This window comes from Phlebotomus papatasi, chromosome 3 (assembly GCF_024763615.1).
Source record: "Phlebotomus papatasi isolate M1 chromosome 3, Ppap_2.1, whole genome shotgun sequence".
Taxonomy (NCBI): domain Eukaryota; kingdom Metazoa; phylum Arthropoda; class Insecta; order Diptera; family Psychodidae; genus Phlebotomus; species Phlebotomus papatasi.
In genome coordinates, this window is record NC_077224.1 from 35,658,625 (window position 1) to 35,680,734 (window position 22,110).

Below are 22,110 nucleotides of genomic sequence, written 5' to 3' on the forward strand. Positions count from 1 at the left end.
ATTTAAAAATAAATGAGAAACTCCAATTTAAAAATGCCCCACTTCCCCCTATATAGAAAAAATGCAAGACATTTAATGTATCGAGTCTGTTGAAATAATTACAAATAGAAAAACGCAGAAAATAATATTTTTGAGAAGTATGAAAAATAAATTTTCTTCGACATTATGACCTAGAATCTATTTTATAAATTCTCAAAATTTAGATAAATTATTCATAAATTCAGAAAATGGAACATAAATTAAATCGATTGAATTTCCTGATAATAAATTTTCCATATTTTTTTTGGATTCCTGGAAATATTCCATGAAAAGCCGGACAAGTAATAAAGTAAATGATATTTTGAGTGGAATGCTTTTAAAGAATTGAACAAAATTCACTGTAAATTGCAAAGTTGCAAGAGAATGGGATATCGCCTACGGCAAACGGGTGGGATTACGGAAGGATCCCACCTACACAATTTAGAGAGCTTTGCAAAAGCTTAATGTATCTTCAGGGAAATTTCTTGTGCAGACGATAAAACAATTCCTCCCCAACTTCCCGGAAATTGCAAGTCATGAAATTCAATGGACTTTACCTGAGAGAGAATATTGAGAAAGTGAGAGATGGGAAAATGCCAAAGACGTTAGATGCTGCACAAACAATGACTTTTATTTTAACTTCGATTTACTTCACTGGAATCTTTTTTTTTTTTTGCAAAATGCTGGGATGTTCTTGGTGAAAGTTAGCGACAGAAGTAGGGTTGACCGAGATTCTCATTTTTCTCATTTTTCATCATGCGAAAGAATCGTCGAACATCCTCCTCTGTGACCACCTGACGATTGGCCACGAAAGTATGGAGATATTCCTTGAGCTTCTCCCTCATTCTGTTGTACGCCGAGATGGCATCAATTTGCCTGGAGTGATCCATTGAGGAGAGAGCTCTCATGCCCCTTTCGTAGTCACTCTCCTTCACTTTGTTTTTCCCATGTTCCTCGTAGCTCTGGACAGTATCATCCAGATCCAGTAGGAACTCCACTTTGAGCTCACTGTACATCTTGTGACATTCAGGGCATTTGCAGAGTTGTTCACGCCAATTTTCTGGCCAGAAAGTAGCTCCACGCTTGTGCGAGAGCTTCACCTTGGGTCTCTTGCAGGGATTCTCCGGTTCTGCTGATGGTGCTGGTTCCACGTCCATCTTTGCTCTCTTTGCCTCTGGTTCTTTATTGTCCTCAGCCGTACTGGTCGATTGACTGGCCACTTGATCCTCAGGAACATCTTTTTCTGCCTCTGGTACCTTTGGAGCCTCTTCTTCTGGTGCTGCGGTTGCTGTAGCTTCCTTCTCAGCCTCCTTCTTCTCTTCTGGAGCCTCGGATACCTCAACATTGGGAGTCGCCTCAGGTTCGGTCTCCACTCTTCCCACAGACAATCCCAAGTAATAGTACAGGACGTCATTCTTCTCGCTGCAATCGGCGCAAATCATTTCAAAGAAAGTCTGTCCGGTAGGAACAGCAACTTCGAGATGACGGCAATGGAGCCAATCCTCACAGATGATACACTGGATCATCTCATCCTCAATAGGATCATCGGGATCTGGGTAGGGTCGATGGCAGGAACAGTAGAGTCCTGAGAAATTCTGATTGTACCGATTCTCCGTGTTTTCTGCAGATTTTTCCGGCTCCAGCGAACACTTCACTCCCGGCATACGGCGTCCTCCACAGTCACACCGGAAGTTGCGCTTTGTGTACAGCTCCACGAGTTCATGGCCTTCATGGCAGTGATAGCTACAAGCCAGGCAGACGCCGGCACATTTAGAGCTGTCCGTAGAGGACTCCGGAGAACATGTCAGACACGAGTACAGCGCTTGGCGCTTCACATAGCCCTGCCCAAATCAAAGAATGCTACTCAAAGCTGTCCAGGAAATGCAATTGAGAACAAATTACCTTAGAATATGTACAGAATTTGTCATCACTTCCTCCAAGCACTGCCAAACTTTCCTCCTCCAGTGCTTGTTCCTCATTCAGGACATCCAGCATTGTGACGCTGGATTCATCGAGAGTTGGATTCTCGTCCTGAGACATTTTGCAACACTACACTTCTCACAGATACAATTTCACAAGATAAAAAAGACGGGAAATGGAAAATTTTCTGAAGTATCAAACAAAATGCGTCTTTCTCCCACCAATTTTTTTGTCAACCAGTTTCAAATTCAACGGTCACTGAGATAAATTTTGTTCATTTTTTCTCAATCAAACGAGAATTCGGTAAGAAAATCAAGAAAAATTAAACAAATTCCGAAGAAAATAGTTTGGGAATAGATAATTTAGATTAATTATATGTTTTTCTTAAAGAAATTCTTGGAAAAAAAAGACTTTTCAACGGTAAAAGCAAGAAAAGTATAAGCTTACGATTTGTCCGATGAACTTCCTTGGACAATTGAGTGTATAACAGTGACTGTTATACAACTGCTTCGGGTAACTTCGATTTGTTGTGCATTTTTTCAACAGGATTTTTCTTCATAAATAAATCTAGATGGGATCGCTATATCCAAAAATATTTTTTTTATATTTTCCCTGAAAACAAATTAATATTTTTCGCAATTGTAATTCCTGTTGCAAAAAATCTCCGATTTTCCGATCTTTCCCGAAGCGGCATTTCAACTCAACTGTCAAACATTTTACCAACTTGCAGTTTTTACCAAGCTTTTCAACCACATTTTGCAAGGCTATTTCTCCGCTAGAGGTGCTGTAGTCAGTACGACAGGACGGTGAAAATTTTTCGGATCGTGGTTGTTTTTGTGCCTAGAAAAGTGTCGGAAAAGTGCATAAATTTCGCCTGGTATTGCAACAAAATTGCATCTCGTTGCTTCGACAAAAGTGTGGAAATGTAAATTAAATGGTGAGTTAGCTGTTTTGTAGTGGAAACAGGACATTTTTTTCATCGCACTTTTTGTGGCCCCATTTGCAATTTTTGCGCGTCGCCATTACACACTATTTTTGGACTCGACTTTTCCATCGCACTTCCCTGCCACTCTGACTATATTTTCCCAGTGAAAAGTGCGTTAAAAGTGTTTTGCCAATTCTATGGATTAAATTTTCACCACATTGATGGGTAATTATTGGGTATTTCTGGGGAAAATTGGGTGACAATGTGGATGTCCGGGAGATGTGGGAGAACAAATTGGGTTCCCCGGAAGAAGTTTCTGGAGCACGAGGAATTTTTCGATAATAGCCCGCGGTGACTTCAAATAATGAATCGCAGTTTTGGGTGTAAGGAGTCGCGGAAGGGGGGTACAATGAATGGCAATTTGGGTATTTTGGCACCTTGGTCACTTGTTTATTTTCAAACAAAGAAAGTGCGAGTTTCTTGGCACATTTCGCCATCAGCTGCCTCAAAGTCTCTCATCAGAGCATCTCTCACTCTTGGGGTATTTTATTTGAAACTCGTGCGAGAGTGCTCAAGGAGAGTTTTTTGCCCTGACCATAGTCTTCCGGATGCCATAAGCAGGGTGGAGATTGTCCGTCAAGGTGAAGGACTCGTGCGTGATGGGCGAAAATATGTCCAAGAAGGAAGGTTGTCTTCCCCAGCATTTGCTTCTTGCATCACACACGAGTCATCACAAGACCACCTTTCCGGAATAACAAATAAATCGTCTTGGAGCACCTGGTTGCCCAGGAAAAAATCAATAGACACCAAATAAATTGATTGGATGGCTTAAAATTGACCTTGGGTGTGTGTCAAGGTGACATCGATTTTCTCACAGACACCCCCATGAAAAATCACTCCTAAATTGCCAACAATAGACACAAAAGTTACGACATACAGCAAAGTCTCTTCCCACAAAACACAATATTTTATGCACAACTTTATTGCCGCAAAACGCAGTCTGGAAAATTACAAAAGAGCTTGTTAAATAGATTCAGGGTATCATTCTCTGCGGAAGAATCAAAAGTTAAACATCTGTAAACATTTTAAATAAACGCTTAAAAATAATTACCTTTTATTTAGTCAGCTCAAATGAGGTTTATTAAAAGAACCATTAGGGCCTTGACAGACCTGAGGATTAGACGAGAGACAGCTTAGCGTAATTATGTTAGAAATAATGATTAAAATACATTTCCATCATTTTCCACTAAATTGTCTCTCGGCTTAAGTCGTAAGTGTGTCTAGGGCATTACTGAAATCTCACAGGAAATTCATTCTTTGTGATCAGAATTAAACTTTATTAAAAATCGGTTTAAAGTCCTCTGAATTATTCACTCTGAAATTGCGAAATTTGTGCTTTATTTTGTTTTTCAGTTTAATTTCTATACACAGACAAAATATGTACAAGTTCAAAAATGTTTGTGAATTTCTATTAAGGACTTACAAAATGCTCGTAAATCGTATAATTGTGCCAAATTCCGGCCAGCTTGCAATTTCGGCCACCTTTTTTGTTCCTCGAATTTCCATGAATTTTTAGTTTTTACCAACTCTGAGATTATACAATGAAAAAGAATAACAAAAAATGTAGCTTTGACAAACGAGATGACGTGAAAAAGGCATTGGAAGAATTCCTTAAGGACAAGGAACTATGAGAATGAAGGTGGCCGAAATAGGGCACCAAAGCTATGTCTACATTTTTATTCATTTTAAAATGTATTAAGAATGATTTTAGAATAAATAAAGACGATAAACTGTCTACGAGGTTCTAAGCAACACTCCTTAAGTAGAAGGAATAAAAAAAAATAAATTTCTATTAAAGATATTACATTTCAAACTTGAGACTTTGGCGCTTGCATGCAACTATGCCGAAATTTGGCACACTTACCCTAACCCACTAAAAAGTTCGTAAAATTTCGCACTTTTTCAGAAACTTTCTTCGTAACATAATCACTAATCACATATTGAGCAAATTTTTGTGCTTTTGTAATCATTTCTTCGTGAACACACAAAAAAAAATGCTTGTAGAATTTTGTCATTTGTTCGCAATTGTTTGCCAAATACGAAATGTTCAAGTGATCGTGTTACGAACGAACAATGTTTTGTGAGAAAAGTACAATCTTTAATGATTTTTTTATTGGGTTGTATGATATTCGAGTATTTAGTAAGTCCCCAATAGGAATTCACAAAAATTTACAAACAATTTGACGAAATATTCATTTTTCTGTGTAGGGGAAAGTACTCTCAATTCGAACGTCCATGCTTTCGAATAATGTGAATTTTCTTTTATTCTTGCTAAGAGACTTACACATTTCCATTAAATATTATTTTGCTGACAATTATTTGTAAGTCTTTTAGGAAAATCAAAGAAAATTCACATTATTCGAAGGCATGAACGTTCGAAGGGAGAGCAGTTTCCCCTGTACGTTTATTTCGTTTTATTGTACTAATGCTTTGTTTTATTAATGCTTGTTTACGGCTGCCGCCGTTTTAACGGGATGTTAATGACAGATAACCCCTAATCATAAATTGTATATGCCACAATTTGTTTATTGAATAAAATTACAATTTGATTGTATCATAAAATCCTGTAAAAAAAACATAAGTCTGATAACATCAAATTTAAGTAATCTACTAGAAATTGAATATTTTCTTCAATTCTAAAATAAAGAAAAATTAAAAACAATTAATGCTATTTGATATTTTACAAATTCACCTCGAAATTCTTAATGGAGGAACAGTTCCAAATTTCGAACATGTTGCATGTGTTTCATAAGCCTTAATAGTTGTAACTTTCAAATATTTCGTCACTTCAGATTCAAGAGTGCTATTTGGAATCCTGAAAAGTAGTTTATCATATTTATTTTCTTTAATAATAATTCTTTAAACATTTAAAAATGAATAAAAAATATAGACAGTGTTTTGTGTGCAATATCGGACAGAAAGTTTCTCAATGGTTCTTAGTTCTTACCCATCCGGAACACTTCTAAAGCTTTTTCTATCCATCTCGTTCATAGAAGTTATGTGTTTTGGTTTCTTTGGCATATTGTTCATCTTGTACATTATAAAAAGAACTAAAAATTTATATAATTTTGAAAAACAAAAGAAGTCGGATATTTCAAATTGTCCGAAATTTGCTAGTCTTCCTACCCACCGAGCACAATTATAGTAAAGAGAGGTAATCCGGATACTTTTCATAGAGTGCGACTTTAATGCTTGTTTTTGGACTGATGAAATATTTTTTTCGCCATTCCAAATCAATAGAATTATTCTTTGTTTAATTTAGAATCAGAATAGAAATAGAATTTTAGCAATAATATTGATGAAAATTAATAAAATTACGATAATATTAATATATGCGCAAGAATGTTACTGCGACGCTTTTATGTAACTCCGTTGAATTCGATCAAACTCGGATGCTCATTTTAAGGAAAAGTTTAATGCATAAAAATGAGAAGATATTATTTCAAAAACATTTTTTAGAGTTTTATTCCATCAATTCATTTCAATAATTTATTATTTAATTATATTTATTTTTATTTATTTTAAGATTGCACTCAATTCTTTGATTTTTCCTCGGTTTTCTTGGCTGACTTCCTTCCACGTTTTTTCTTTTCAGCTTCAATTGGCATTTGAGCCTTTTCCTTTACCATGTGTTTCTCCTTTAGTTTTATCTCCTTTTCTTCTGCCCTTATTTTTTTGTTCCTCTCTCTGGTCAACTTCCGTTCAGCAATTTCTTTCTTTTTTTGTAAATCCTGCCTCAATTTTTCCTCCTGTTCCGCGATAATTTCCTCGGAAGATACAATATACTGGTGTTTCACATTGCTGGCTTTGACCCTCTTCTTCTGACGACGTTTTGGAATTTCTCCTGGCCAGAAATAGCATTGTTTTAGTGTGTCGAAGATCGGTTGAGTCTCAGAAGTTGCAGAGAGTTGGTTTCCAGGGATGACTGGATCATTTGAAGGATTATTGTCGGTGGCCTGATCGTGCTGGTTATTGATAATGGACTCCTCTGAATGTTGGAAAACAATTTTCGGGAAATAAAGACCAGCATAGAAAAGTGGCCCATCCATCCAGCCACTCTGTGGTGACGTTCCCATTTTCCATCCTTCTGCGTTGTGAATGGCAATTTTTGGAGTAATGTCAGTTTTATGAACAGCCATTGGAGGAGCAAGTTCGCCAGTAGCTGACACCCTGAGGAGTAGGGGAAAGTGACCATGCTTGATACTGTAAAATGATGTCCAAGGTTTGTGATTATTTTCTGATTAACACACAAACCGAAGCGATTCTTGCACAATGACAAAAAAATGTCTTACTTATTAGGTTCATAATCCAACCTCAAAGAGTTCCTGGAAATCCTTAGATTTTCCTCAAGAAGAAAATGGAAATTCATTGGCGATTTTTATACAAGTTGGATCCGGGGCCTTCCTGTATAATAATTGATTCGACAATTCGGAGGCCCATTTTCACTACAAAAAATTCACCGGATACAAAAAATTGCACATCAATATTTAGACGGAACTCTAATCTATCTGCTTAAATCGTTTATATGACTGGTTATTAGTTTTAAAATCACTTTTATGTAATTTTTATAAGCCGTGTTTTTATGACATCAGGGCGCTAGTGAAAACCATTTTTTCACTTTGAGTCCATGAAAATGTCATTCTGCAACCTTAAAATTCAGGCAACAGGGTTGAAGATTATATCAATTGTCGATAAAATTGGCGGATTGCAATATGTGTAATTATGAAATAATCACATCTAATGATATAGTTGCCACATTAAAATTATCATTCATGGACCCTTCTTAGAATATAGGATGGACACAAGTAGAATTTATGAATTTGTTACCACCCACAAAAACAGTGTCCACCAATTAAAAATATTTTTACATAAATATTAGTACTGATGAACCCTCTATGTGCCTATGATAGTAGTTTTCCTGTACAGCGACATTAATTAAGAAATACTTATGAAATATCATGTATCGAAATTACAGTTTTGGGCCTATTTTTGATTTTTGCTTCCTGAAACTAGGAAAAAAGAGCTAGGATCCTAATTTTTTTAGGAAATGTGAGGCTTAGCACCAGCTATTGAAATATATTGCGATGAGTCATAACTATTGATTAACATAGGAAAAAAATAGTTATTATCAAGCTTGGATCGTATCAAGCATGGTCACTTTCCCCTACTGTGATACATTGCTTCGGTCCTGAATTTTTAAGAGATGGAACTACACGTGAACCTCTCCTGGACAGGACATTTCCATCTTCCGGTGTCAAAAAGAAGGCACTTTCGTCGCAATTAAAAACACGGTCTGGTGAAATGCTCAGAAGGTTGTGTTCTGTGAAATATCCAAGACAATTCTGAAACCATTCCGTGAGGTCTTCAGCAGTAACAGTAGCTCTTTCCAATGAGAAGGATTTTGGCTTGCGCATGCTGAGCTCTGGATGACGCTTAAGAAAATTCCTGAACTAAACGTCTCCGGGTCTTCCAGCTGTAAAATGGTTTGGAATTTTGTAGACCTCACAGATGAGTTTAACGCTGTCCAGAACTTGTTCCTTCCCGATGGGATGCCAGCCATCCGCACATCCCAGGATCCATTTGACAAGCTCTTCTTCTTGTTCTTTTGTAAGCGTCGTTTGGCCTGCCATTGGGGCACTCTTCCGGGTATCTGCCAGTCAATTTGTTGTGCAGTGTTGTTCTTGGGACATTAAATGTTTTGGATGCATATGCTATGGTAGAACCATCTCGTACACACTGCAAGGCATTCCTAATACCTTCCTTAGAGTCGGGCTTGTCCTTATAGGTCTTTTCTTTTGTTCCCTTTGGCATCTGAAACAGAAAAAGAGTCCTGAACAATGCAAATTCTGAACCAAAACATTGACTTTCACCGCATCCGACATGCATCGAAATGTAAACATTCACAAAAATCACTTATTTCTGTATGAATTATTAATATATTATCAATAAACTCTTACTCACCTTGTAGATCAATAACTACACTAACTTTTATTGATAATTTTGATTGCAAATAATGTTTTATTATATAGAAAAAACACTAAACTTTTTCCAGCGACGAGCTGTCAACAGCAAAATTTTCTCAGAAATTAAATTTTTAGTACACAACCCAGCTGACCCGAGCTTAAAAAATATTTCTCTTACCCACTTATTAAACCGATAAAAATATAATTTTTGGTTTTTCTTAAAGTAGAATAGTTATATTATGATACTTCAGTAATTAATTACAGAAATAAAAATATAAATTATATTTTAAGTGGATGTATCCGAGTTAAATCGGTCGAGGCATCCGAGTTTTGCAATCGTCGGAGTTACATGGCCTTACTATAAGCGTATTCTATAAGTAATTTATTTTCGTAATCAAATAATGAAATAGAAATTTTATTTTATTATATTATTATTTGTTTTTTGGATGCAAATTAACAAAAAAGTTTATCTCTAGGGGATCTCTGCATAAAAAAACCAATAAACAAGGAAATATATATATCTTTTGTCCAATCTTGTTTCGCGTGCGATTTCTGTAATGGTTCCGAAACTTGTTGATACTTCGAAAATCTTTTACCGATTTTTTGTATGCGAACCAAGCCAACGGCTTCAAAAGTCCTACTAAGTACAATTTTCCGATACAATATATCAGCCTTATTCAAACATTTTTTTTTACATATTATACGCTATGAAAATTTTCATTTGCTGACTAATTCTGCCCCGGTTTCCTCTATCAACCTGAATTGGTTACACTTCAATTCGACCACCCTGTATAACGTCTAACATATTATATTGTTTTTATAACAAAATCTTAAAAATTATTGATTCATATAAAAATTACCTAACTTTAAAGAACATAGATAGTTCGTCAGTCTAACATTAGAGGCGGCAGTCGTGGAAATTTCAACTTCATAATATGCAAACATCTAAGAGGTTGATCAATTCCAAAATCCCAACTAATATAAATTGTTCTAGGTTTATAATTTTTGAACTCACCAACCAATAGCAATTTAATATTTCAACAGCCATACCTAATGATTTCCTTCAGCTATGTTGACTTTCTATTGGTTGAAATAATTTGTCTGTAATATTGATAATATATAAAAATTGTTTTAATTGTTATTTTTCCATTCATAAGACTGAGAATTTTTTTTTTCGGACAAATTCCCACTAATTACTCAATTTGATCAATCAGAGAGATAGATTGGTGGAGAAAATTGAAAGATTATTTTTTCCTTGAGCACTATAAACAAGTGTTTATGGTGGTGAAAAGAGAAAAAGTGAAATTAACATTGTTCGGAGTGAATTTTATGTTTTATTTTTTCATTGATATTATACTAATGCTGCAGAAATAAATTGATGAAGGGAGAGAGAGAGAGAGGGAGAAAAAAAGAAAAGAAATTAAAAACAAGATATAAAAATACTTCACACAATTGAAAATCAACGCATGGCTAAACAAATAATTTAGAGAAGAAAAAAAATTGTATACTAATTAAAGAGTTATAGTTAAAATCCATAGAAATAGCAACAAGATAGGGAATTACATAAATACAATTTTTTAAAAAGTGCCTCACAAAGAAGTAAATGAAAAAAAAAATCAGTTCTCTATGGTTGAAGAAGTTTCGTAATGTTTGTGTTTCTTTTTTTTTATATTCCGTATTATTCTATTGTCTCTTTGGACAAGAAGCAAGAAAAGAAAATGACACAATATAATGGAGAAATATAAAACTCACCCATTAATCCAGTTTAAGTGAATTCAAAACTTTTATAATGCGTAAAGCTGAATTGCTATTAAATTTATCTTGTCCTTCACACAGAACATTTAACTCTTACTCAGAGATACCATCAGGTTGAAAATAGAGTTTTCTAGTGACTTCAATAAGTTTGTGCATAAATTTTGTGTTGACGTTTTCATATAACTTGGGTTTCATAATTATTTGAGGAATTTTCATAAATGATTTCTCTAGGCCCCCCTAAAACGGAAGAGTTTGATTGTGAAAGATAGTTTCTGATGAATTTTCTATCGCAACAAAATAACAATCCAATTGAAAAGACATTTTAACCCTTTTGTAGGTTCATATCAAATGAATGGAAAAGAAAAAAAGGTGAAATAGAAACCACCATGAATATTTATCACGGTACATTTTTTTTCTAATACTTCTATAGAAAATGGATTCTTATTGTAAGCGTCTTATATTAATGAACTTCCAGTTGTTTAACCCATTGGCTTTTTATCGTTTTTTTTTAACCCTAAGTTACATTAAAACTTAACAACCAAAAAATTCGAAATGATCCTTAACTTGCAATTTTCCCCTCTATTTGTTTTGGGCATATACGGATCGGGAGGTTAGGAAATTTCAGTCATGCATTATTTTTGAAAATATAAATTTTTAAATAATACTTTAACATGTGGAATATTTACTGCACCTACGAATAATCAATGGCCAAGAGAAACTAATTGGACTTAGTTAACTTGAATATAATTCATAAACGTTTGGCAAATTAGTTTTTACAAATTAAAATAAAAGTAAAAACTTCAGTTACCTGAAATGGTCTCACGCTTCCCTACCAATTTAATACTATTTTAAGAGTTTCAGTAACTAAAATAAAAATGCAGGCATAATTATGCAGATGCAGAGTATTATTGAAATTAATGGTGCTAACACACCTTTTCAATTGAATGAAATTCAATCCATTGAAATTTTACCTCTTACTCTATCAAACTAATAACATATGTTTGACTCTTTCTGTCAAATGAAAATTAAAATTTCATTTTCAATTTCAATTTTCGTTGGACAGAAAAACAGAGCTATATCTAATTTCAGTTTGAAAGAGTAAGAGGTTAAATTTCAATTGATTGAATTTCTAAAACTTATTGGGAGAACTGTGCCAAATTTCGGACAGGTTGTGTATAAGCTGTAATAAGCACCAATGTCCTGAATTTGAAACATAATAATTTCAATGCAATTGATATTTTTATGTTGTTTTAAACATTGTAGAGTAGTTTAATGTTTTTCTAAAAAATAATTTTTATTACATTTAAAAATAAAAAAAAACGCGAAAAGATTGCTTTGTACACAATATCGGACACCATGTTTCTTGAATATTCTTGAAGAATCTCTTCCGTAGAGGCTACAAGTTTTTGTTTATTTCTTATTGTACAACCTCTAGAAAATAAAGGAAAATTTATAAATGATTGGGAATTATGAAACATAATAGTGTCCGATATTGCAAGCTGTCCGAAATTTGGAATAGTCTGTGGAAGATATAGGAAAATCGCGTTTTGCTCTCTTTTTTCTTTTGAAAACTGAAAATAGATTAATCAGAGACTTGCTTTACAGATTAATCAGACAAAAAGTGAGACTTCTGTAAAATTCAACTTTCAAAATATTAAACCTGTGAAAAAAGCAAATGCTTCTAAATTGCTTAAACGCGAGAAAAGGCAAGATAAAATATGGAATTCTGGACAAACCAATTTAGAGTTCGAATATCGGTCATATCTCTTCAAACTTGGTAAAATGTTGGAATAAAACCGGGATTCCAAATTGAAGGATTGTCTCTTTAGGGTACAAGTTATTAATTTGGAATAGGCCCCTAAATGAAATCTTGATAATTTTTTGAATTTTTCAAATGGTAAAAAACTAAAAAGAAGATCACGAAGAAGTATAAGCTCTACACTCAAGAGTACTTCTTTGTTATTTTTCTTTCCTATGTTATCTCTTTAAGGACGATTGGGTCACTCATGACCCATAGAGAAAATAATTTTTCCTATACTGAGAAAAAACGGGGGTGCGATTAACTTTTTTTCTATAAAAAAAAATAAAATAAAATAGTTAAAATATATCAAGATTTTTTAATGTTAATTTTACACCTTTTTAAGGGTAGAAATAACATGAAAAAGGATAACTTTAACCCCTAATACACCTAAAAAGCATAATATTTACACCGATTTCGGATCAATACTGCCTGCAGGGTAAAATTAACATTTCCGGAATGTTATTTTAACTTTTTCGGATTTCTCTCAGTGTAGCTACCTAAAATAATTTCTGTTTTCTGTTTGTGCGTAATCGTAAAGTAGAAGGTTGTAGGAATATGGGATGTCCTTTGCAAATCTTCAACTATTTGCTATGTAGTAAATATTTAAGCTCAAAGTGACGAATTTTCAAACTACCCGCATTCATGAATGATTTTTATCAAGGATTAGGTAAAGGATATTCATACAAAGAACATCTAATCGATGATCCTCAGCTCTCACGATAAATCTTTACAGCCACATTTTACAGGGAAAACAGCCCCAACAATGTACTTAAAAATTGTACTGGGACATGAATCCATTAATAAATAAATAAATAAAATATTCCCCACACTGAGAGAAATCCGAAAAAGTTAAAATAACATTCCGGAAATGTTTATTTTACCCTGCAGTGATCGGAAATCGGTGTAAATATTATGCTTTTTAGGTGTATTAGGGGTTAAAGTTACCCTTTTTCAAGTTAATTTTACCCTTATAGAGGTGTAAAATTAACATTAAAAAAAGTTGATATATTTTTACACCTAAAAAGTGTTAAAATTATGAGGAAAAAAAATTAATCGCACCCCCTTTTTTTCTCAGTGCAAGATCAGCCTGAATATATTTGGGCCTCTACAATTAGATATCTGAAAATGGAGCAACTATATCTCTGTCTATCACTTTTAAGGTCAAGTAACAAAATAATTATTTGACCGACAATAACAAAATTAGAGAGAAATAATGTGCTAACTAACGCTTCACTGCACAATTTCAATTGAAATTGCTCTCAATAGGCAAAAGTTTTCAATCAGTTAAAGGGTTAATAGGTTTCCGTGGAAATCTACAGAGAGGTAAGAAATTAGAAGACAAAACGACATGAAGCAATTAATGAAACGTCTTTTTAATATTTAATTCATATCTCAATTAATTTGTTCCGGTTTTCTTTGCAAAAGCCAGTTTAAATGTGCATTGAGTTGATCGTGAATGCTGATGCACATATTAATCCCCAAGTGTCATTATCGTGTAATCAAGTAATTAATACGGGGTACATCGTTTGACTAGAAATACAAATAGAAAAGCATTAGAAGATGAAAAGGGTTTTAATGTGTTGTATGAGAGAAAATTGTTGAGATTATGGGGAGAAAAAAATGGCTAACAAAAAGGGGGAAGTGTGTTGGAGAATATAAAAGGTCTTTTTCATTTTCTCACCTCATCTTTTGAGGCTGTGATGCTGTTGTCTCTTCTCTTGTTAATATTGCGTTAATTGAATGGTAACACAGAGAAAGATGATGAAGATTCAATTGGGCATTGTGCCAATATAATTGCATTGTCTCTTATCTTTTCACTTGACATTTTCGTGACATTAATTAAATATATATTTTACCCTTCTTACTTTCCAATTTTCTTTGCAGTGAACCCAAGCGAGAGAAATTGCTGCTCAAAACTAAATACGCTTTTTAAAAGCGTTTTAGGTACACCCTTCTAACACCATCACCGAAGAGTTTTTGAGAGTAATTTTTATTTAGTTATTTTTAAGTTTTCTTTTTTCCTTCTTCTTTTGCTCTTTTTTTTTGTTCCTTCTCTATTATGAATGTGTAAGTGAAGTTTGTGGGGAGGAAAAAAAATAAAAGAAGAAAATTGTGCTTAAAAGTGAAACGTGAAAAGTAGTGAGTGAATAAGTGAGACAGCAAGAGGATATAAACCATCATCTTTAGGCTTTCATTCTTTGATTTTTTTTCCGTCATCTTTGTCCATCAAAAATAAAAGCTACGACGGAATATTCTACAGAGTGAACACCGACTTTTCCACCCACAGTCAAGGTATGACACATGCTATTTTTTTATGATCTTAATCTCGTGCTTTAAACGTTAAAAATATACAATAAAAAAAACAGAGTATTTCAACAGAAAAAAAGCACAGAAATGTTATACTATTTCGTGTGTCTCTCTGAACGATGATAAAAACACGTGTTAAACTTCAGTATACGCTTTAGTGAAATGAGAAGCTAAAAACACTTGAAATATAAAAATTGTGAAAGAGGCATATGGAAATAGACTAAATGTTGATATGTCTGATTGAAAATTAAACACATTGTTTTTTTTATTTCTTGTAGCGTTTTGACCCACTCATGCTATCACGACATATTTTTTGTCATCTTTACTAACTCAAAAAAAAAAGAAAAGAAAAACTGTTTATATAGCGAGAACAGGGAAATGTGTAACAGTATTATCTGGAATTTTTATCTCTGTATTATCACACATCATTAGCTATTCCACTTGATGGAGCTTCCATCTGAAAATTTCCATTCGTAAAATTGATCAAATACAAGCAGGAAGAGTATTACCCTAAAAAGAAAGAAAAAAACTGACTCATATCGCTGATTCACAAGTCATAGAGTTAGGATTCTTGTAATATTTTGCAATATAATGTAATAATTCACATAATGGTACTACTTCTCTTTTTTTCTTTCCTCTCGATTTATTTTCTATTGATTTTCTTCGTGAAAAGTCAAGACTTTTCCTCATTGTCAGCAATATAAATGGTTCTTGGCATGTCAGTAGCACTACACACTGGATAGATTTCATAAAATATTTATTGCTCAAACTCGAGAGAAGAGGAATATAGCAGAAAACCAACGTTTTCTTGATATTTCGCTAATTGGTCTTATAAAAAATATAATATTTCATAATGGGCTTCTGTTTCTTTCATTTACGTTCGAATGAAAATTAAAATAAAAAGTTTAATCTCTAATTTGTATTGAAATTAAAATTTTATAAACAACCATTAAATTAACAAAAAAACGCAAAAATAAGTCGTGGTAATAATAATAAAAGAGGTGTTAAAGCGTCCCAGGCTTTGCGAAGTGCTCGAACTGGTGGCTTAGGTGCTATACCTAAAAAATGTTTTCATATAATTCACGGTTGACCGGTTCACAACCAATTTATTGAACAGATTGAATCACTCAAAAGATCGCCCAAAATAGTTTCAAACGAAATAGAATTGATTATCTGATAAAAATTAATTATCAGTTATAATTCGGTTTATTACCGATTGAAATCGATTTAGTCTTGTCAGAAACTCCAAGACCTTTCCAGCGAGTTCAAAAATGACCCCATTAGGTTAATAAATGCGCTCTCTAGAGCCTTATTAACTTTTGACCTTGAAAAACTGTTATTATGAATGATTAAACTGATATTCAAATTGATATTTTGTATTTTGTCAAATTGTCGTAACTTCCAAAACGGCTTTTACAAATAATAGATGTTACGATAAAATCATTCTGTGTTTTTTCTGGTTATATAAACTATATCTTAGCTCTTAAAAAATTTTCTAGATATTTCTTCGGGGTAACTTACAATTTAATCAGGGGTGTTGACACTAGCTCTGAAAAATGCGACCAGTTTTAGTGTAAATTTGTTCCTGTTTTCGTACACATTTTACGAGATATCTTCACAATTACGTAGGTTGTTAATTTGGGGTTTTCGGATGCCTCTTCGTTATTAAATTGGCTTTTATTTTGTATTAGTATTTTTTGATAATTCATTCTATATTGACAGAAAACAGCTAATAAACTCAAAAGTATTTTTGGCGCGCTAGAAACATATGGGAAGCATAGGAAATGTCATACCCCTGAGTTTAATAGTGCTTCTTTTATTATTTGGATCCCAAAGTATCGCATTCACGGCTAATTTTTAGGTAAAATAAAACTAAACTGAAAATTATGTCTCCTGAAAAGTTGTCAAAAGGAAGTTACGACAAATTCTGATTTAACTGACGATTTGTATTTAGATTTGGAGGTACACAGTAAAAAATCGTGTAAAAAAAAATAACGTGTAATTTCCAAATTACCACTAGAAAAATTGTAAATTTTGATTTTTACCACTATTAAAATGGTAAATTTTGTGTAAAAAATAATTTGTGTAAAAATTTTCAGCGTGTAATTGAAACATGTAATTTTTACCACTATTCAAGTGGAACAGTGTCACTTAAAAAGTGGTAAATATTCAACAACGTGTAAAATTTGGTGCATGTACTCAAAAACGTGTAAAATCGCCATTACAGTTTGACAGCTGCTGGAAGCATCCACCTCGGTGAGTATTTTCTTTAGTTTTTTCAGTTTTATAGCCTCTAATTTTGTGAAAAAGACCAAATCCCTCAAGAAAAAAGAGGAATACTACTGCTACTGTGTATTTTTTAATGTTTTATATGAGTGATTGTGAAAAAATCCAGTGTTGAAATTTACGTGGTGTCACTTTCAGTTGCATTCTATTTGCGCATATTTTGCCTCGGAATCTTGTCCAAAGGGCAGTGGTGGCCCCCACAATAACCACCCCTTGTGATCATCAGTCCTTCAGTCCAATCTTTAAGAAATACAGTGTGAAAATCTGCATATATTTGAACGGGTATTGAACTTGTTAAAACATGTCATAATTCCACATTCTATTCCCGGAATAGACGATTTCCCTCAGTGTTTCTACACCGTGGGGCCTCCTGTGCTCTTAAAGAGTCTTAAATCCATCGCTCAGTGATCCTCCCAAAGTCCAGTGAAAGTTTGATTGAAAAACTGATTGTTTTTTTTTCTAATTTACAGATCTGTCACCAAAATCACATCCTTCTTCTAAATCAAAGAGGCAATTTGATACTGGACATGGAGGAATCTCTGGCGGCAGTGCAAAAAAAACTTGAAAAAATGTGAAAAAAATTGCGAATAAATAAAATTACACGCTAGAAATTACATGTTTTTTAAGTTTACACGTTCCTTTTTACACAAATTTGGAAATTACATTCTGCAAATTACACACGAAAAACATTACATGCTGGAAATTACACGCAAAAAGAAATTACACGCTGAAGATTACACGTTTTAAAAAATACACTTTTCCCAAAATTACCACTATAATAGAGATGTCAAAAATTACCTACTATTATAGTGGTACTTATTTTTTACTGTGTAGATTTGTGATGTAGCATACTTTATTGAATTATTTGTAGTTTTACAGCTGAATTTTAGTTTGAAAATATTACAGTAGATTCTATCAAATATGGGCATCTGGGATCGAAATGTTATCCGAATTACAGAGAAATTTGGGCGTGAAACGATGCCATCATATGTCCAATTTTATCGATTTAATGTAAAAAAAAAATTTCTCACAATAATGCTGCGAAAGGACGCAGGTGCTGATATGACCACTTTTATTCGACTACTTAATTAAAATAAAGATTTAAAAGAAAATTTTTACAAAATTCAATCGTTCTTTGATATTGCTGTAGTTCGTCCCAAGGACGAAATTCCCGTTGTGGTCAAAAAACGTGTTCCAAAACAAAACCAGAGATATTGCGTACCACGGACGGCCGGACCCGAAATTGCCGGCTTATGATTTTCGGCATCAGGAATCTTCAAAACATATACCCTGTGAATTTCAGCTCGATCTGAGCACTTTAAGAAAATCAGAAGATTACAATAGGTGTGATTAGAAGGAATCACACCTAATAAATTGAATTATCTCGGCTACCGAGCAACCGATATCAAGTTTTAAAGCAAAATTATATAGGAAATTCTAGTTTATATTCCACCAGGGGCCCATCAAACGTAAAAAAAAGTGAAGCTATTTTTCACTTTTCCTTGTAAACATTTTGCAGATATTGCACCGCGCCTTAAACAAATTTGCTCGTAATTCTTGTATTATTTCGGCGAGCATAGTGAAATATGTATTTTTAGATAGCTTTTAATGCACGATTTCGAAATATATCAGACTGATAAGTCAATTCTCTTTACGAAAAAACTTGCCAATAGTCTTCAGTGCCTCTATGCAAAAATGTATGGAAAAATGAAATGTCGAGAGGCCCTTGATTTGATTCTACAAACAACTTTCTGTCAGTTCATTTACATTCTAGATATTTTAATTTAAATAAAAAGATTGCTATTTTTCAGATATTTGATTCCAATTTGCTGTATAGTCATTCGAGGAGAGATGGAACATCTTTTTTATATTCAATATTGCGGATACGTTTTGAATGCGAGACAAAGACGAATCTCACTGGTTTATCATTTGAAGACTCTAAATTTAAGATATCAATATTAGAAAAGCCTAGATGAAAATAGTCACTTCGAAAAATAGGATTTAAAAAAAGTTGCATTTTGAGGCACTCAAAAAAAGTGGGGGTGAGATGGAACACCCCTAATTTTAGCAAAATATTTATAGTTTATTTTATTAATTTAGAAGAGGAGGCAAGTGATTTTAGACATGAACAGTATTTCATTGAATGTATTGGAGTTTATTTTAATTTTTCAGTATAAATGATTTATTTTGTGGAATATGTGGCTCATATACTTCGATGGCAATTTCGCTTAGTGTATCAAGTCAGTCTTACCAGAAATTTAGGGAAAATAATTTCTAAGATTTACTTGAAAAGATTTTGAAGAACATTGACCAAAATTCACACCGGAAGTGTTGCCAAAACTATTAAGTTCCATCTCTCCTCAACCCCCAAATACACGTATTTTTATGGCGAAATAAAAATTTTTGGCCGTTTTTCAAACATCCAAAAAATTCAATTTCAATTTTCTCGTACAATTTTAAGCTGTAACTTGGGGGTTTTCATTAGAATGTTGAAGTTCACAAATAGACCAAATGAGGTGGAGATCGTGCATAGGGTGTAGGCAGGAGGCAAAGTGGTCCATCTCTTCCATTGTTCCAACTCTCCTCGAATGACTATATAATATCTCTCATATACTTAGTTCCAAATCGAATTTGCATGCAATCCCAGTTTGTTCACGTTAAGAATCTCACCTACAATAAGCAGATCTAATTTTATCACTAGTTTTTTTTAATGAAACTGGACGTTTTCATAATAAAATTTAGTTCCACAAAACTATTATGAGGTTAAATTGTCTGATGATAAGGCTTAATTCTATTCAAATATAGGTGAAGAAAGCTCAATTTCAAAGCTGCTTCACTTTCCCCTAAGTGTACCAAAGCAATTTCAAATGAATAAAAACTTTATTATCTGTGAGTTGTCTGATGGTACCCCTGGGGACCCATTGGGCTCTTTAGAGAGTTAATATTTCAATACAAGTCAAAGATTTCAAAATAGTGAGTTACAGTTTTAATGGCACCACCCCTTCCAACATGTACTACTTACGAAGACATAAATGTTTGTTATTTTATATTTTTTGCATAAAATAGAAAATTGTTTCAGTTTATACAGTTTGAAAAAAAAAAACAAATTGCAATGAAGCCGCATATTGAAAAGAAAAAAAGGTGTCATGAAATACAAAGCGTAATCTTATCATGGGAATTATAAATTTTATAATGTGGTGAACTCTCGACACACACCAGAGATTGTGACAATTGTGAGTGAGGGAAAATGTGGTGTGATAGGGCAAATTAGTTTCTGTGAATAGGATTTGCTTATGGTGCAGCAAATTCAATGTGTGGTCACAATTTGTCCCTCTAGACCACAAATCTATTTACCATTTGTAGTACATATTGTTGTAAATTTTTCTTTTAATGGACACGAATAATATTAATTTATATTTGGTAATTTTTATTTCTGAATGAAAAATTTGTAAATATACATTTTGTGGTATTTAAGAGCACGCAAATATTATTTGATGTTATTGCAAATAGCTGGGATTTGCCAGAATCAGCGAGTTGAGAAATGAGGAAAAGAAGAGAGAAAAAAATCAAATATAAAAAAAATAACTTCTGTGGAATTATTTATAATTGAAAGTGAACAGTAAAGATATGAAATACGCAATATATATTGGATTTTTACAACAATAAAAAAATTTGCAAGCTTTTTTCGTGCACAGAGTTTGATGTCTATTTAAGCGATTCAACCTTGATGACTGATGTTTCAGCTAGAAACGCCCACAATACAGTATTGTACAAAAGACAGAATTATATTTTGTTCGCAAAGATACGCGTGACTTGTCTCAAAATTCTTTTATTCGATTTCATGTATATAAGATATTGTGATTGTTAAATATGATTAGATGCGTGGAATCGAGGGTAAGAGAGAAAAAAAACTGCAAGAAGATTGTTTTGTATTACGATACTAGGGGGAGGCTTTGATCGTTCGCATATACGCTACCTTCGGACACTTCATATTTCTCCCATATTCCTTTATGAATCTGACATATGGCTTTATATTGTAATAGCTAACCTTAAATCCCATCTTTCCTGAAAAAATTGAGAGTCTAATCCTTTTTTCCTAGTTTCAGGAAGCAAAAAATAAAAACAGGTCAAAAACTGTAATTTTGCTGTGCAATATTTCATACGATTGTGCAGAATTAATATCACTTTTCTGAAAAACTACTATCACAGAGGGTAGAAGGGTTATTAGGAATCAGATTTAAGTAAAAATCTTTTAGGCTGAACAGACACTTTTTGTGGGTGGAACAAAATTCACAAACTTGACTCAGATTCATCGATCGCAAATAGAAGACTGCTTCTTTCAGATATTTTCCAGGAAACTTCATTTTAGATACGATCCCTCATATTCACATCTATTGTAATCTACCGATTTGATCCATCACTAAAAAGGAAAACTTAAAAATCGTAAAATTGATAAACAAGAAGTAATTTGACTCAAATAGGTTGCAGTTGAGTAATTATTAAGCAATTTTGCATTTCTTTGATATAAAAATATTTTTCAAGCTTGCACAAACTGAATGTGCAATGAAAGAATCACATCTGTAATAAGCTCATACAGTTTACAACTGGTTTTTGACAATCTTTGACATAACCTCACTATTGTGTTGTTTTGCATGACAAAGAAAAGAAACTGTCCGTAAGAAGATGTTTTGTGAAAATTTTAGCTTGTTCACCTGCTGAAGCTCAATATCTGTGCTAAATCCCGATTCCTGCAGCTGCAGGAACAGAGAAATCTTCAATGATGCACATTCAAACGTTTTTGTGCATATCCGGCTCCGTGGAGGAATGGTGGAATCTTGTGTAGTCTTCTCGCTTGCAGAGTTTTAGTCAATTTTTAGCTTTAAAAACTTATTGATTCGTGTAAATTTGGTGATATTTGGACTTTTCAAGAAAGTATTCATCAGATTTAACCGTTTCCGGAGTGAAATTCTCGTAGAATCAAGCAAAAAAATGGTTTTTAATGTCAATAAAACATCTCTCAGAAAAGTTCCAAAAAAGTGATATTAAAATGTTTTATTCCTTATAAAAATGGTTTA

General features: G+C 33.3%; 2 protein-coding genes across 6 annotated transcripts in view; one reads left to right on the plus strand and one right to left on the minus strand.

Moving 5' to 3' along the window:
• Positions 1–628: 628 nt before the first annotated feature.
• Positions 629–2,613, minus strand: LOC129805460 (putative E3 ubiquitin-protein ligase UBR7). Its single transcript, XM_055853377.1, has 2 exons — positions 1,921–2,613; positions 629–1,859 (listed from the first exon to the last, which is right to left on the minus strand). Exons 1-2 carry the CDS (start codon positions 2,056–2,058, stop codon positions 723–725), a joined length of 1,275 nt encoding a protein of 424 aa, XP_055709352.1. The 5' UTR covers positions 2,059–2,613; the 3' UTR covers positions 629–722.
• A 99-nt stretch (positions 2,614–2,712) lies between these two features.
• Positions 2,713–22,110, plus strand: part of LOC129805462 (E3 ubiquitin-protein ligase Ufd4) — a 56,506-nt gene continuing 37,108 nt past the window's right edge. For 4 of the 5 annotated variants that reach the window (XM_055853378.1, XM_055853381.1, XM_055853380.1 and 1 more), the window contains exons 1-2: positions 2,713–2,875; positions 14,327–14,734. The gene's annotated coding sequence lies outside the window, so the exon portion shown is untranslated. The remainder of the gene's footprint in view (positions 2,876–14,326; positions 14,735–22,110) is intronic. The other variant, XM_055853379.1, reaches the window with a different exon arrangement.